The 16,583-nt window shown below is 51.3% G+C and overlaps 1 protein-coding gene across 1 annotated transcript in view; it reads left to right on the plus strand.

The window, feature by feature from the left end:
* The window catches only part of ADAMTS2 (ADAM metallopeptidase with thrombospondin type 1 motif 2), a gene marked incomplete at its 5' end in the record, with an annotated part of 221,959 nt that overhangs the window by 169,851 nt on the left and 35,525 nt on the right, over positions 1-16,583 (plus strand). The window contains 4 exons of the mRNA XM_034655721.1: positions 5,549-5,654; positions 6,373-6,516; positions 6,941-7,073; positions 8,311-8,424. Coding sequence (XP_034511612.1) covers positions 5,549-5,654; positions 6,373-6,516; positions 6,941-7,073; positions 8,311-8,424 — 497 coding nt within the window. The remainder of the gene's footprint in view (positions 1-5,548; positions 5,655-6,372; positions 6,517-6,940; positions 7,074-8,310; positions 8,425-16,583) is intronic.

The raw sequence follows: 16,583 nt of genomic DNA on the forward strand, positions 1-16,583 counted from the left end.
GTGAAATAAGGCAAGAAAAAAAAATAAAAATATAAGGGTCAGAAAGGGAAGAAATCAATCTCTCACTTGAAAATAATATGCTGTGTACATAGAAAACCCAAAAAATCTACAAATAAATCATTAGCATTATTGAGTAATTTCCTGGATATAATGTCAATATATAAAAATCAATTGAATTTCTGTATTCTAACAGCAAAAAATTAAAATTTGAAAACTAGTACCACTTAGAATAATAAAAGAATAAAAAATAGAAAACACCTAGGAATAAGTTTAACAAAAGCTGTCCAAGATCTGGACCCCCAAAACTGTAAAACACGCATACGGAAGTTATAAAAGATGAAATCAGTGAAGTGGGTATGCCATGCTAATGGGTAGGGAGACTCGCTGTTGTAAAGAAATCAGTTTTCTCCAAAACGACCTGCAGGAGAGTGCAAATGCACTCGCGACCAAGTTCAGATCCAGCCCAGTAGTTGGGGATAGCGACAAGTTGATTCTAATGTCCACCTAGAAATGCAGTGGGCCAAGAGCAGTCAAGAGCAATTGGAGAAGAGGAGTGAAGCATTCAGTGCTCCCAGAAATACAGTAGTTGAAGAGTGTATTTTGATGCAAGGGTTGACAAATGAATCATTAGGACAGAACAGAGAGTCTAGACTTGAACTTACCCATGGATGGACTCTTGATTTATTGTGAAGTGGAGGGGAAAGATGGTCTTTTCAACAAATGGTGTCAGGTCAGGCAAATATCCAAATTGGAGGGAAAATGAAGCTTGACACTCCTCCGATTTTTAATTTAATTTTTTTCATTGAGATATAATTGACATGTAACATTATATTAGTTTCAGGTGTACAGCATAATGATAGGATATATGCATGTTTTGTGAAATGACCACAATCATCTAGTTAATATCCATCACCACACATTGTTATAAGATTTTTTTCTTGTGATGAGAACTTTTAAGATCTACTCTCCTAGCAACTGTCAAATACACAATACAGTATTATGAACTATTGTTTTCATGCTGTACAGTACATCCTCAGATCTTATTACCCGAGGTTTGTATCTTTTGACTCATTTTGCCTACCCCTACCCGCTGCCTCTGTATCTATGAGTTTGGCTTTTATTTTTTATTTTTTGGATTCCACATACAAGTGAGATCACGGGTGTTGTCATTCTCTGCCTGACTTATTTCAATGAGCATAATGCCTTCAAGGTCCGTCCATGTTGTTGTGAATGGCAGAATTTCCTTTTTATGGCTGAATAATATTCCTGTGTGTATATACACCAAATCTTCTTTATCCATTCATCCCCTGATGGACGTTTAGGTTGTTTCCATGTCTTAGCTATTGTAAATAATGCTGCAGTTAATGGGGGCTGTAGACAGCTTTTTAAGTTAGTGTTGTGTTTCCTTCAGATAAATACCCAGAAGTAGAATGGCTGCATCATAAGATAGTTCTATTTTTACATTTTTCGATGAACCTCCATACTGTTTTCCACAGTGGCTGCACCAATTTACATTCCCACCAACAATGTGCAAGAGTTCCCTTTCCCCCACATCCATACCAATGTTTGTTGTTTCTTAGTCTTTTTGGTACTAGCCGTTCTGACAGGTGTGAGGTGATATCTCATTGTGGTTTTGATTTGCATTTCCCTGATGATGAGTTATGTTGAGCATCTTTTCATGTGTCTGTTGGCCATCTGTGTGTCTTCTTGAAAAAAATGTCTATTCAGGTCCTCTACCCATTTTTAAATTGGGTTGTTTGTTTGTTTTTGCTATTGAGTTGTTTGAGTTCCTTGTGTGTTTTGGATATTAACTCCTTATCAGATGTACAATTTGCAAACATTTTCTCTTATTTTGAGAGAGGATGTTTTGGTTGGAGGCAGCAAGAAGGGACTGCTGCAGTGCTGATACAGTTCTATTTCTTAACTGGGGGTGGGGGTGGCTACACAGGTGTGATCCCTTTGTGATGATTCACTTGTATCCTATGACTTGTGCATTTTTATGGATGTGTATCACACTTCAAAAGAAAGAGCTTTAAAAAACTATATAAAATATGTATTCAGAAGAGTGGACCCATTTTACCCCATTCCCATTTTCTACAGATAGTCATTTTTATTAGTTTCTGGTTGATCATTCTAGTGATCCTTTTTATAAAAATAAGTATACTTATATTATGTACATGCTCATTACATCCATCACTTCCTTCCATGAATTTTTACACTTATTGCCCTGCATCTTCCTCCACTCTTTTGACCTTTAGCTTCTTTCTGCTGCCCAGTTGCTCTTATCTGCATAATTAGGGGGACTTCCTGAGTGACCCTGACCAAAGACCAGATCATTTATGTTAACAAACATCTCTCTGGCCCTGCAGCTGCCCTCTTAGCCACACAGATTGGTGCCACAATAGGATTCAGGTGGGAGCACAGAGTGGGACTCCAGATCCCACCGAGCACAGAGTAAGACTCCTGATTGGTGTTGGTGCCTCTTCATTTGGAGGGGCTGCTAGCTCCCTGTCACAGCAGGAAGCCAGGTGATAGAGCGCTCTGTCGGCACTTTTGTCCAGGTGAGAGCTCAAGTGGGAAGTAGAACTGATCCATAGGGAGAGAAATCACCAAAACTTCTATAGCAAGTGACCTCCTCCTCTGTTTCAGAGTATGAAAGCACAGCTAAGGATGGCAAGACGTTTTTTTTCTTAAAAAACTTACACCACAAAAAAGTCAGACCAAGATGCAAAATAAAATCAGAAAACTGACTCTAGAGGAGACAGAGATAATTTAGAGACCGGGGAAGAACTTTTTAAAAATGTGATAGTTCCCGGAATGTTTGAGAAAATACATTCCATAAACCCAGCACAGGTTGCTAGGAAGAATTAGAGAACAGCAAAGAATTTTTATGAAACTAAAGAAATAATGGGCAAAATAGAAAATTTGGAAGCTGAAAAAAAAAGTCAAAAGCAGGGGTGTCAGGATGGCTCAGTTGGTTAAGTGCCTGACTCTTGATTTCAGCTCAGGTCATGACCTCAGGGTTGTGAGATTGAGCCCCACTTTGTACTCTGTGCTCAGTGTGGAGTCTGCTTGAGATTCTCTCTCTCTCTCCTTTTGCTCCTCCTGTGGCTTGTGCATGCTCTCTAAATCAATCAATCAATCAAAATAAAATCTTAAAAAAAAAAGTCAAGGGCATCCAAAAAGATTAAAATAGGAGAACAAAGACATACAGGTTCAATCCAAGAGGTACAATATCTATCTAATAAGATTTCCAGAAAGAAAGAGCAATAGCAAAATAAAATAAGCGGGAAGGGTTTAAAGAAGAACGTAAAGACACTTTTGCAAACCTTCAGACTGTAAAGACCCATGTAATATGCTAGGTAGTATGAGTAGGCACATGCAGGCTTTGCATACAACGAACAAAGAGAAGATCTCCAAGTCTGGCTCTGGGACATTGATTCTAGAACAATGGTCTTAAAATCTGCAGAGCAAAAAATACTTTATTTTTTTTTTAATTTTATTTTATTATATTGTGTTAATCACCATACAGTACATCCCCAGATTCCGATGTAAAGTTTGATGACCCAGCCATTGCACTACTGGGTGTTTACCCCAAAGATACAGACGTAGTAAAGAGAAGGGCCATATGCACCCCAATGTTCATAGCTGCATTGTCCACAATAGCCAAATCATGGAAGGAGCCGAGATGCCCTTCAACAGATGACTGGATTAAGAAGCTGTGGTCCATATATACAATGGAATATTACTCAGCTATCAGAAAGAACGAATTCTCAACATTTGCTGCCACATGGACGGCACTGGAGGAGATAATGCTAAGTGAAATAAGTCAAGCAGAGAAAGACAATTATCATATGATTTCTCTCATCTATGGAACATAAGAACTGGGAGGATCGGTAGGGGAAGAAAGGGATAAAGAAAAGGGGGTAATCAGAGGGGGGAATGAAACATGAGAGACTATGGACTGTGAGAGGCAAACTGAGGACTTCAGAGGGGAGGGGGTGGGGGAAGGGGATAGCATCAAAAAATAATTTAAGATACAGATTTTCCTGTTTATTACAAGGGGGAAAAGACAGTGGTTCGATTAAGATGCTTTTATAGACAAGTCTAACACCAAGCCCTCCTTCCTTTCTTCTCTACTCTTCCCCTTGAACAAATTGCCTTGGGACCTCCCCATGGGGTCTGCAAGGAGTGAGGCTAGGTCAGCCTCCGAGGGTGGAGGCTCCTTGTTTGGTGGGCCTCTAGGTGGCGTCTTAGCAAAGGTCCCCCTCTGCACACACAGCTCTGTGTGTACTTCTTTATCTTGTCCGGGGGCAAGTGGCTAGGCCCCATTCCCTGGTTTTCCTCAGTGGTAGGTGCGGTCTCGAGGTCATGCCCACCTCCAGCCTCCCCCTCCTCACCCATGGGCATGCTGTCCTCTAAGGCTTCCCTGTAGACATCTGAAGAACAACTGCACCTTGTGATCAGATTCAGCCCACCCAGGGGGATTCAGCTGTTCCACAGGCCGACCACCTGCAGGCCTTCTCGCCTCCCTGCTTGGGCTGTTCTTGCTCATTCCTCAGTCCTCGCTTGGTCCCTGTGTGTCTCCATTTCCTGACTGCTTCTTTGGGCCACACAGCAAAATGTGCTGTGTCTCCTCACCATTACCTGTGAATTCAGTGGCTCTTTCTAAGCCACCTGAGTGGGGATGGGGCTGGGCAGGTGAGGGTGGCGGGGGGGGGGTCCTTGGGCATCTTATGCCTGGGGGATGTGGCCTGCTGCAGCCACCCCTCCCCGCTCCCGCCCCCCACCCTCTGCCTCTGGGGGCACCTTGCCTGGGTCTGGCTCCTTCCCCACAGACCCTTGGAAATGGGGAACCCTTCAGAAGGAATATGGCTCAGACTGTCCTCAGCCAGAGTGCAGGTTCACTGGCTGAGAGCTCCGACAGCCTTGTTGTCTGCAGCTGGTCTGCTCCTCGGTCCTCTTGGCCAGTCCTGGCTACGTGACAGCAGGGCAGTATGGCCTGCTAGCAGGCTCTCGTCCCTGGACTCTGCTCTTGAGCAGCTTCGGGGGTCCACCCTCCCTGCTCCCTGTGTGTGTGCTATGGAAATGGGTATAGCTGGGGTCTTACAGGACCCGGAGAAGCCACGGGGGACCCAGGGAAGACCCTCCTGAGGGGGAGTGGGCTCAAGAACCAGGGTTCCTACAGCAGTGGGAGGAGGTGTGGAAGGCACGTGTTGTCCAGGGGACCAGAAGGTTACTCAGCAAAGTGGGAAGATGGGGGGGGGCAGGAAAGAGAACAGCAGGCAGGAAGCTGCCAAGGTGGCAGGGAGTCCTAGCACTTGAGACCTGTATCTGGGAAACGGACCCCGGCTGCAGTGTGGACATTGATGGGCAGGGCTGAGGCCGGCTGCCTGGGGTGCACGTCACCTGAGCTGTGCCAGCCGGAGGGGGGGCAGTTGGTTTGGCTCGTTTGCTCTGGGGATGTTGGGGGGCTTTGGGGAGGGCACCCCTGATTCAGGCCCAGCTCTGGGCCTGGGAGCTAGAGCCGCCCTTTGTCTCCTCCCAGGCTATGCTCCTGTCACTGGGATGTGCCACCCCGTCCGCAGCTGCACTCTGAACCACGAGGATGGCTTCTCCTCAGCATTCGTGGTGGCCCACGAGACTGGCCACGTGTAAGTGGCTTCGCTGTCCTTGTTGCTTGGGGAAGATCGGGCCTGTGCCCTGGGGGGGACATACCCTGTGTGAAAAGCACCTGGGGTGTAAAGTCCTGACCCCAGCACTGCACAAGGCAGGCCTGAGGTCCACGTTCTGCTGAGGGAACAAATCAAAGGGCCAAGAGGGTGCTGAGGGCCTTCCAGGCATTATGTCACTCAACCCCCCCAGGCAGGGCGCCTCCTTACCCCATTTAACACACCCATTTACACACCTTAGCCCATTTTACACACTATTTTACACATCTCTGAGGGAGCCCTGACTGGAATGAGACAGCCGGAGACCGGGAGGCCACAGCTTCACCCAGGTGTGCAGTCCCCAGGCACCCCCTGAATTTGGGGACACTGGCAGTGCCGCTGGGTGGGCGCAGGGATGTGAGCCCACACTGCTGAGTGTGGCTCTGAGCTCTGGCTGCAGATGCCCACCCCCTCCCGTCTCTGCTGCCTGCTCATGAAACAGCGCCCCCTGGAGGGCAGGATGCCAAGGGGCGGCCTCTGGACACGTCTCCCACCCGCCCTGGCTTTAAGAATCTAGCTGGTGGAAAACCTGACTCAGCGCAGACCAGTAAAAGCTCCGGGGAGCCGCTGGGGGAGGCTGGGGCGGCCCCCCCCCCCGCTGCCAGGTCAGTGCGGCCAGGGGAGGGTCCAATGAGGCTGCCTTGCCCTCCCCCCACCATAGGCTGGGCATGGAGCATGACGGGCAGGGCAACCGCTGTGGCGACGAGGTGCGGCTGGGCAGCATCATGGCGCCCTTGGTGCAGGCCGCCTTCCACCGCTTCCACTGGTCCCGCTGCAGCCAGCAGGAGCTGAGCCGCTACCTGCAGTGAGTACCGCCCGTGTCCGCAGGAGGACCCTGCAGCCCTGGGCTCAGCTCTAGGAGGATGGATGCCCCAACCCCCCATGTGCCTGGGTCTCACCCGACGCCTCAGACTTCAGTCCTCCAGCCCAAGGTGCAGGGGAGGGAAGGGAGAACAGCTCAGGTCAGTGTGTGCATGGTGGGGGAGGTCCCATTGTCAGGGGGCTTGGCCTTGAATGTAAAGTGGGCACAGCTGCTGCACCTTTGATGGGATGCCCCAGAGCTTACATCAAGGAAAAGAGATGCAGCAGGGAAACTGAGGCAGCACGGCTGAAGGCTGTAGTGTGCGGACAGGCCCCCCACCATGACTCCAGAAGGGGCTGCAGCTGCCTCGTATGGGCTGGATGCTCCCCGCTGAAGCTGCTTGTGGCACCCACGTGTCCCCTCACAGCTCCTATGACTGCCTGCGGGACGACCCCTTTGCCCATGACTGGCCAGCGCTGCCCCAGCTCCCGGGGCTGCACTACTCCATGAACGAGCAGTGCCGCTTCGACTTCGGCCTGGGCTACATGATGTGCACGGCGGTGAGTGTCCGAGCACCCCTGGGTGCTCCTGCCCCGTCTGGCTAGCTTCTTAGGAAGTGATGGGTGTTGGGGTGGTTCTTGAGGGCATGGCGGAGCAGGCCTCCAGAGTGGCAGTCTCTCCCTCTGCACCCACTCACCTCACCCGCTCAGCACCCAGTGCCTACCTGGCCAGACCAGACATGGTCCTGGTGACAAGGGCTGTGACCAGGGGATCCGCAAGGGATGGGGGGAGGGGTGCTGGTGAGGCCCTTGTGTTGCCTGCAGTGTTCGGAGGGCGTCCCTGAGAAAGAAGTGAGGTGTAAAGGCTAAGTGGGAGGAGAGGGCATTGCAGAAGGCAGGAATCACATGTGCAAAGGCCTAGAGGTGAGGGCACATAGCATACAGAGGAGCAACCAGTTGTTCCTGGGGTCTGGCACCAGGGCAGAGCCAGCAGCAGGAACCCCACTCATCAGAACCAACCTGCTGATCCAAAGCAGTGTGGCAAGAGCTTTAGTGTCCATTAGTGTCAGACCTAAAGCTCCTCTCAGCTGCAGGATGGAAGCAAGCGAAGTATTCCCATTTTACAGATGAGGAAAACTGAGCATTTAGGTAACATGCCTAAGGCCACAGAGCTGCAAGTGGTGGACTCAGGTATTGATGGAGGTGGTCTAAGCTCTTGCGTAGCTGCCTAAAGAATTTGGTGGGCTTGATTCTCATTGCAATGGGGAGCTCTAGAAATGTTTCAAGAGAGGAGTGGCATGGCCAGGTTTGAGTTTCAGCTGGATCCCTCAGGGACATCCTGGAGGAAGGACAGTAAGCAGAAAGGCCAAAGAAGAGGTGACTGTGGTCCAGGGAACAGAGGCCAAGGCTGAAGCAAGAGAAGGACGGAGGGGAGGGCTTCAGGAGGTGGAGTCCTCAGCGGGGGGACAGTAGGTGCCCATGGGGCCCTGCAGTGACAGCCCCTCCCAGCCACTCCTACCTGGGCCAGAGGGATGCCCATGCAGCCTTCCCGCCAGGTACACTGGCTCCCAGCTGTCCGTGTAGGCTCCGAGACAGGTGACAGGAAGCAGCCACTGCATGCTGGAGGTTGTCACGGCCTCAGAATCACACAGGGCGCAGGGCACCGCACAGGCCTGTCCTGGGCAGCCAAGGTGTGCCTGAGTCCGCCCTGTCCAAGAGGACCCTGGGGGACAGGGCGGGCCCTTGGAGGGTTCCGACAGTGGGAGGCAGCTGGGCGAGCTGCAGTGCTCTCTTCCAGTTCCGGACCTTCGACCCGTGCAAGCAGCTGTGGTGCAGCCACCCTGACAACCCCTACTTTTGCAAGACCAAGAAGGGGCCCCCCCTGGACGGGACCATGTGTGCACCAGGCAAGGTGAGTGGGAGCAGAGGGCAGGCAGTGTGGTATGCACAGATCTCCAGGGACAGGCACCGCAGCACGGGTGGAGGGGGATCCCACGCTTCCTTTCAAAGAACTCTTCACAGGTGACACTCCAGAGTTTCTGCCCCCTCTACTTCCAACGCACTAGTTCTCCGTCGGAGCAAACCTGGTGTCCCACAGCTCCTCTCTGTGCTTCAAGCACCCCCTCGCCCCCGCAACCTGGGAATCCCCTCCTCCGAGGAGCCGCCTTCTGCCCCCCCCCCCACAGACACTGTAGGTGACTGGTCACCTCACTTTAATTAAGGCCAGCACTGGGGGCTGTTGGCCACTGGGTCCCGAGGCTCAGCATCAGGCTTAGCCTCTCCATCCCTGTGGCCTCCGTGTGTGCCCCCTGGGGGGCACATTTGTGACTTGAGGCAGCTCCGTGGCTGCTCCTGGCACCTGCCAGCCACCCAGACCCACTTCCCACCCTCCAGAAACTTGACAAATGGTTTTCTCACGGTGTCCTTTCAGCCAAAACTCTCGGCTTCATTCTCATAGGCTCAGATAAGGTCACGTGCCCTCTCTTCAGCTAATCACCGGCTGGGGGCTGGCTTATGCAGATGAGCCTGGGTGACCTCCCAGCTCCATAGACCTGGCAGTGTGGGGGTGGGGAGTGGGGCGTGCACACGAGTGCATGGGCTCCAACATCCGGCCTAGAAAGGGCCGCAGATCATCTGTGCCTGAGATTCCTCCGTGCCTGAGATTCCTCCATGTAGGTCTTAAATTCTGACTAATTTTAGTTCCTGGTACACCTTAAAGATACAGATCCCCAGGCTCACCCCTGTAGGTTTTGAAGTAAGGATTGGGAATTGCGTTGGTTTTGGTTTTGTCCTTGGTTAATGTTTTTTAAATTATGGCAAAATTCACATGACCCAATATTTGCCATTTTAACCACGTTATACAGTTCAGCGGCTTTTTAGTACATTCACAGTGTCGTGCAGCCGTCATCATTATGTAGTTCCAGAATTTCTTTATCACCCCAAAAGGAGACCCCATTAAGCAGTGACTCCCCGTTCCCGTCCTTTCTCTAGTCCCTGGCAGCCACTAATCTGCATTCCACCTCTGTGGATTTGCCCATTCCAGAATCCCACAGAGGCAGAATCATACAGTATGTGGCCTCTTGTGTCTGGCTGCTTTCAGTGAATGTTTTTAAGGTTCATCCGTATTGTAGCACACATCAGTGTTTTGTTCCTTGTATGGCTGAATAATATTCCACTGTAGGGCTAGGCCACAATTTGTTTATCTGTTCATCTGCGGGACATTTGGATTGTTTCCATCTTTTGGCATTTGTGAATAATGCTGCTATGCACATCTGTGTACAGATTTTTGTTTGAAGATTTGGGAATTGGTAATTTTAGGGTGCACCCAGGTGATTGAGCTGTGCCCCCCGACTTCATGAACTGTTAGAAGTTGGAGGTGGGATGTGGTTAATAATATGCCAGGGACCTTGTGAAGCCAGAACTGACCATGTAGCCCTCCTCCCCACAGGAGGGAGCGGGGGCCTGGAAGCATTTGCCACAACCCCTGTGATGAGCTCAGTAAACACTGAGCTGGGGGCTGAGACTAGCTCAGCATTGCTTCCTACCCCACTGTGTCCTCACTTTCTGCCGTCCCACTCTTCACAGAGAGGACAGGTGGAGCAGGGGCCCGCCCTGCACAGGCATACCCGCCCAGAGTTGCAGGGCTGGCTTTTACCCACAGGAACCCCAGCTGCTGGGAGAAGGTGGGCCAGGGAATGCCTGCACTTCCGATTGCCCCAGCAGGGGAGTCTGGTGAGGAAAGTGCACACAAGTGGCAGAAGTGCTTCTCCTCATAGAAACCACTGACCTGGCCATTGCCCTTCATTCATTTTGGTGGTGGGATCCTTTGTTCATTTAGCCCAGTACAATTACATTTTATTTGTTAAAAAACAGAGCTGTGCTGAATGTGTTGGGGGCAGAGCTGGGACTGGGTTCAGCCTGCCTTGGTTCACCAGAGAACTGACCCACATCAGGAATTCTTGAGGCTGTGGGTGGAGGGGCAAAGGGAGAGGCCAGGGCACCTCCTGGGGGACCTATCAGACTCCTCTGCCTGTGTGTGTTCATATCTTTCAATATGTTACTCTTTACTGCAAGCAATTTTATATTTGGAAGGCAGCCCTCCCTTATCTTTCCCTTTCCTGCAAGAAAAGCCACAGGGGCAAGGAGAGAGGGGAGTGAGGAGGGAGCAGGGGGAGGTTGGCCGGGTTGGAGAAATAGCAGGACATCTCAGGGACGAGGGCTGTGAAGAGTTCAGCTGTCCCTCAGGGGCCCCAGCCCTGGGCAGGGGCTGCCAGAGCCCAGGCTTGGGACACAGTGCGACTGCCTGGGATCCTCACTGTGCCCACTCCCCAGTAGTTCATCCCAAGCACATCGTCCCCTCTTGGCCTCCACAGCCAGATTGGGCCCCTGCTTACTCAGTTGCCCATATCCACCATTTCCCAGAGACAGAACAATCCGGATCTATATTCCACACACGGGGCTGACCTGGAGAGAGCATGCAAAAGAACGACCCACCCTCCATCTTTTGGTTTCATAGTTCATTCACAGTCTGCCCTGGGTTCGGACACTGTGGGGGCCGGGTAGGCAGGGGATGTCGGCAGCACCTTGGGGTTCAGCACCTCAAAGAGATGAAGCAGAGAGGATAAGGATGGTGAGGAGCAAGAGCCAGTGGTCCAGAGCTCTCCCACGGAATCAGGAATCAGGAGGTGGCTTTGGCCAAGAAGGGAGAGGTGAGTGTGTTGCCCTTGGGCAAAGAAGTGAGCAGTGGGCCTGCGCATCAGGCTGCCTGGTCACCCCAGGTGCACGTTCGTTCATTCATTCACATCCACTGCTGGTGTCGGCCCCCTTCTGCCTCCTTCAGACCTCACCACCTGTGGGGGTCGGCCGTGCGTGGGAAGAGGTGGCCGCGACAGGCAGTAAGAACAGGGCCCGGGAGTGGCCTGTCGGGAAACTCAGAGAGGCTTCCCTGTTAGTGACCCCACTGAAGCCTGAAAGGTAGGGGGAAGTGAGACGAGCAATCCAGGGAGGGATCGTGCAGAGCAGGAGCCTGGTGAGGAAGGCCAGGGAGGGCAGATGAGATGGGGAGGGGAGGTGTTTTAAAATACAGCATGTTAATATAAAATTTGAGGCGGAGTGAGGCCAACAGACCAGAAGATGATTACCAGTGAAAAAACAGTTTGTTTCTCCCAGATCCCAGAAGGAAGGGCTGCAGGGAGCCCTGCATGGAAGCACTGGAGTGAGTCAGGAGGCAAAGGGTGGGGGCGACTGTGGTTTCTGTAGGAAGGGACGGGCGAGGCAGAGTGAGCAGACTTTGGATTGGCCAGTGTGAATGATGTCAGTGGGCTCTGGGCCAGAGGGACTGCTCTGAATCATCTGGTACCTGTCCTTGGGGTGATTCGGGCAGGGGATGGTGGCCTTGAGTATGAGAGCCTGACAGAGGATGTGTTTGGATCATAATCTCTGGATTGGTTGGTTTGCATTTAAAAACCACACTGTTGTGTGAGTTATTCAGTGTCTCTAGAAATTGGCTAATCCTGGAAGGGGCAGTCCCTTTAGGATCGGAATCCAGAAAAGACACAGTACTCCATATGGTTCCCCAGGAGGCCATGATGATAGTCTGCTCCTGTCCCGCCCTGTTCAGGGTGCTGGCAACAGGCATGCCCTGGATACCCTGAAGCCGGGCCAGGCCCAGTACACAGAGTGCTCCCAGATATGTCTGCCCTGCAGGCCAGGCTGGTGGACTCCCCTTGCCCTCCCTGCGTGAGCCGGGGTCAGGGCAGAGGGCGGCCTGCAGGCCCAGGGAGGAGGTCAAAGATGGCTCTTGCCTCAGTGTGTCTTGGCAGGAAAGAGTCCTCCATATGCTCTCACATTCGCATGCAGCATCTTCGGGAAGCGACACCCACCCTCGGTTTTCATGAATTCCGTTTCAGAGATGCGTGTCTGGTGGAAAGGCCCTGCAGTGGTCCTGTGTCAAGCTTCCTGTTTCCCTGCAGAGTGGAGAATGGCCGGGCAGGCAGAGTGACAGGGACAGCCCAGGATCTGGGCCTGGGAGGTGGAGCCCTGGGTCTCCTTCCTCATGTGGGACCTTGAGCCATCCTTTCTCTCTCTCTCCGGCAAGTCACCTAAGTGTCCAGCTCACTGGCCGTCACAGCTCAGGCTCCTGGCATGTGGTACCCACTTGGGACACGCTGGTGGGTGGAGGAAGGGTGAGGATCACAGAGGTTCCAAAATGCTGAACGTGTGCACTTCCTTGAAACAGAGCAGTCCTGCCTGGCAGGCTTTCAGAGCCACCCAGTAGGATCCCGGGCCCCTGCAGGGTGTGTCAGCGCTCGCCACGGTACTTCGCCCGCGAGGCAGCCTTGCCAGCTTGTCCTGGGCTCAGAATTCACTCAGGACAAGCGACTTTGTGCTTTTATATGTTCAAGCCTCTCCATTGCATGGAAGTATTTGTAGGCGTTTAGACATATGTTTATAAAGCATTTTAAGAACGTTAAACATATTTTTTAAAAGAATGGCTCTGAGGTATCAGAGTATGAAATTGTTCATTTGGGGTAATGTTAAAGGCTCACAGTCATCCAGGAGGAAATAAACCAAAATATTGGAAGGATAGCTTCTGAGCAGCAGAATGAAGGGTGATTTTCCCTTCTTCCTGCCTTGCTTCGTATTTTCTACAATGCCTGAGTGTTGCCTCTGTGCATTTGGAGCTGAGTCCATGGAGGAGGCGGTCACGCTGTGGGCCTGTGGGATGTTCTGAGTTGTCCTGGGCCCAGCTCCCTGTTTCCAGACTTGAGACCGATTGGTCCAACAGGGACAAGGGGACCACTCTCTGGCCTTCCCCATCCTCCTGGTCCTTGGTTCTCTTGACAAGCAGTGACTTGGAGGTTGGGTCCCGGTCCCAGCCTTCAGAGATGCCAGGAGTGCTTCCTCCCTCTGTACCCTGTCAGCTCAGGCTGCTATCACAAAAATGCCAGACTGGGGGCTTAAACAGCAGATACATATTTCTCACAGTTCTGGAGGCTGGAGTCTGAGATCAGGGTGCCAGCATGGTTGGGTTCTGGTGAGGGTTGCAGAATCATCTTTCTCGTGTCTTATAAAGGCACCAATCTTGTAAGGGGCTTTACCCTCGTGACCCAGTCACCTCCCAAAGGCCCCCACCTTCTAATACCATCACATTAGTGCATTAGGCTTTCACATATGAATTTGGGGAGGCCACAAACATTCATTTCACAGAATCCCCTTACCTGGGCCCTCTTCCTTGTCTGCTAGCCCCCCTCTCACCACCAGCTAGGGAGCCACCAGCCAGCGTTTCTGTGGGCTCTTCCCTTCCCTTCCATGGTTGAGTGAGGGGCACTTTGGGGTGAGAGATGGGGTCACCATAGCCTGGAAGGACATGACCAGCATCACCAGTGGCCTGCAGCCAGGCCTGCCTGATCCCAGGCTTGCCAGTTGTGTGCCACCCTATGATGGTGGAGCCATTGACCACTTGCCCAGAGCCCAGAAAGGGGAATCCAGAGGGTGGCTGCCTCTGTCACACCTCACAAGGGCTCACAGTGGTGTGAAGGTGGGTCTGGGAGTCCTTCGGTGGGTTAGGAAGGATGCAGGGCCTGTGTCAGGGAGGGAGGGAGGGAGGAAGGAAGGAAGGAAGGAAGGAAGGAAGGAAGGAAGGAAGGAAGGAAGGAAACTCCCCGACAGAGATGTGCAGAGAGGTAGAGGAGGCAGGGAGGGCCCATCTGAGAGATGGGATCCAGGAGGCATGCCTGGCAGTGTCTTGGGCATGGAGATGGCAGCTGCAGCCATCTTCCTGGGGAGCACTGGCAGGATCACTGCCTATGGGGAGAACAAGGCATCACACAGCAATACGACCACAATATGGGGCTCAGCAGACCCCAACCCAAAAAGCTCTGGGCTGGCACGACTCTGAAGTTGTACCCAAGCTTGACCAGTGGTTGGCTGTGGCTGTCCTCAGGAAAGAGGCACGACTCTGGGCTAGGCAGCACACTTTGGCTGAGGGTGTGTCCTGGAGAGGGACTCAGCTGTGAGCATGAGGAGCCAATAGGCTTCGGGGCTCGGGGAGTGAGAGCCTGATCCTGACGGGGGACCTCTTCTGGCGTCTGCAGCGCTGGGTGTGGGGGAAGGAAGTGCAGTGATGATGGGCCTCCTAAGCAGAGGCATTCCCAGAGGCAGGGAGGAAAGACAGTGTGGTCTGTTCAGAGAGCAGTCAGTGGCCAGGCGCCCGGCATGGTGGCTGGAGATGAAGCAGGAGGGGCGAGTAGGAGCCGGTCATGCAGGGACTTTGGTGCCAGGCTAAAGAGCTAGTCTGAATCCTGCAGCCCGAGTGCCTGCAGAAGGTTTTGAGAGAGAAGCAGAGGTGAATTTACCATGAAGCTTAGGATGCCTAAGCTCCGGGGCCTCTCACTTCCACTGCGCCCCTTATTGGGCCCCGGGAGGGGCCTTGCCATGTGTTTGCACAGTTGTGTGTGTTCATAAGTTTTGCAAAAGTAAGGTATTTTAACCATAATCAGTTAAGATCACTTCTCTTTGCACCCCCCCGTCCCCTCTGATAGACCTCTTTCACTGGCTGTGGGTGCTTTGTGGCTTTGGCTAGGGAGAAACTGCATTTGAGGCCCATTTATTGGCTTATTTACGTGGTCTCAGTATCTTTCACATACAGTTAAGTTACTGTCACTGTCCAGGTGCAGGAATAACATCCAGAGACACTCCTTCCACCGCCTCGCCAGCTCCCTCAGGGTCACTGTGGAACGTGTCGTATGTGTGGACAGAAGGAGCCTCAGCTGGACCTGAGGTCACGGCGGCTTCCATATGATCAATAGTTTGTGTTTGCTTTCGGGGTCTGTCTTGCAGATGGGCTCCTCTAAGCACAGATCCGACTTGGATGTCTCTTTAAAAAGGCTAAGTGTAACCAGATGGTCTGCTTGTTAAAAAGCTGTCCACGCCTCACAACATATGTATTACAAAATATAAGGGGTGCTAAAATAAATTTTCAAAGACCAGGAGAGAAATCTGAGTGCAAATGGGATGCAAAAAGTTTATTCAAAATGTTGATGAAGCTTGAATATGCCGGTTGCAGTGCAGTTTTGAAAAGTTGTTCTGGAACACTCCAATTAAATAAGGGAGAAATGACAAGCTTTGATTCGGGTAGATGGATAAAGGTACCTTCTTTTGTCATTTTCAGATTTATGTATTTAAAAAAATTCAGATAAAAATTAATAGAAAACGAGAGGGAAAAGGGAGTAAAGAAATCAGGAGAGGTAACTCCGACTTCTGAAATTTAATTGTAACAAAAGAAGGTTTCAGATCGAACCCAGAGCAGCCATTCATTAGGTGGAAGAGATAAACATCATAGGGAAGTAACAGACGGGTTCTTGAAATGTTTGACAATCCAGCTAATGAAGGGGAGTGAATCTGATGAACACATGGGAGAAGCATTCAAACTGCTTTCTGACTTGACATGAAATGTTGACAACATCAAAGACAATCCCAAGCTCAGAACGTTACCCCTACAATCGCAAGGTCAACAGCAACAGTTACTAAGTGTTATGTTTAAAATCAGGCTCTGACCAAGAAAACTTGAAATGCCCTGAAATCCACATCAGGAAACACACTGGAGAGCAGTGTCTCCAGTTCGATCCTCTAAATGTTCCCATGACACCACCAATAACTTCTCTAAATTATCAATAATTTAAAAAAGAAAATATGTCCCTCAACATGCTAGAGCCAGGGTTAGCAAGCTGTCACCCACAGAGCAATGCCACCTGCCACCTTGTTCCCCACCCACCAACCCAACAGCAGCTTTGTTAAGATGCAATTCACATTTAAAATTGCCCATTTTAGGGTCACGTGGGTGGCTCAGTCAGTTAAGCGTGTGCCTTTGGCTCAGGTCACGATTTCAGGGTCCTGGGATCGACTTCAGTGCAGGGCTCCTTGCTCAGTGGGGAGTCTGCTTGTCCCCGTGCCCCTCCCCCTGCTTGTTCTCTCTCTCTCTCTCACTCAAATAAATAAATAACTTGCAAAAAATAAAACAAAATTGCCCATTTTGAAGTGTACAGTTTGGTGGTTTTCAGTATAGGCAGA

The sequence above is a fragment of the Ailuropoda melanoleuca genome, chromosome 3 (assembly GCF_002007445.2).
Source record: "Ailuropoda melanoleuca isolate Jingjing chromosome 3, ASM200744v2, whole genome shotgun sequence".
Classification (NCBI taxonomy): domain Eukaryota; kingdom Metazoa; phylum Chordata; class Mammalia; order Carnivora; family Ursidae; genus Ailuropoda; species Ailuropoda melanoleuca.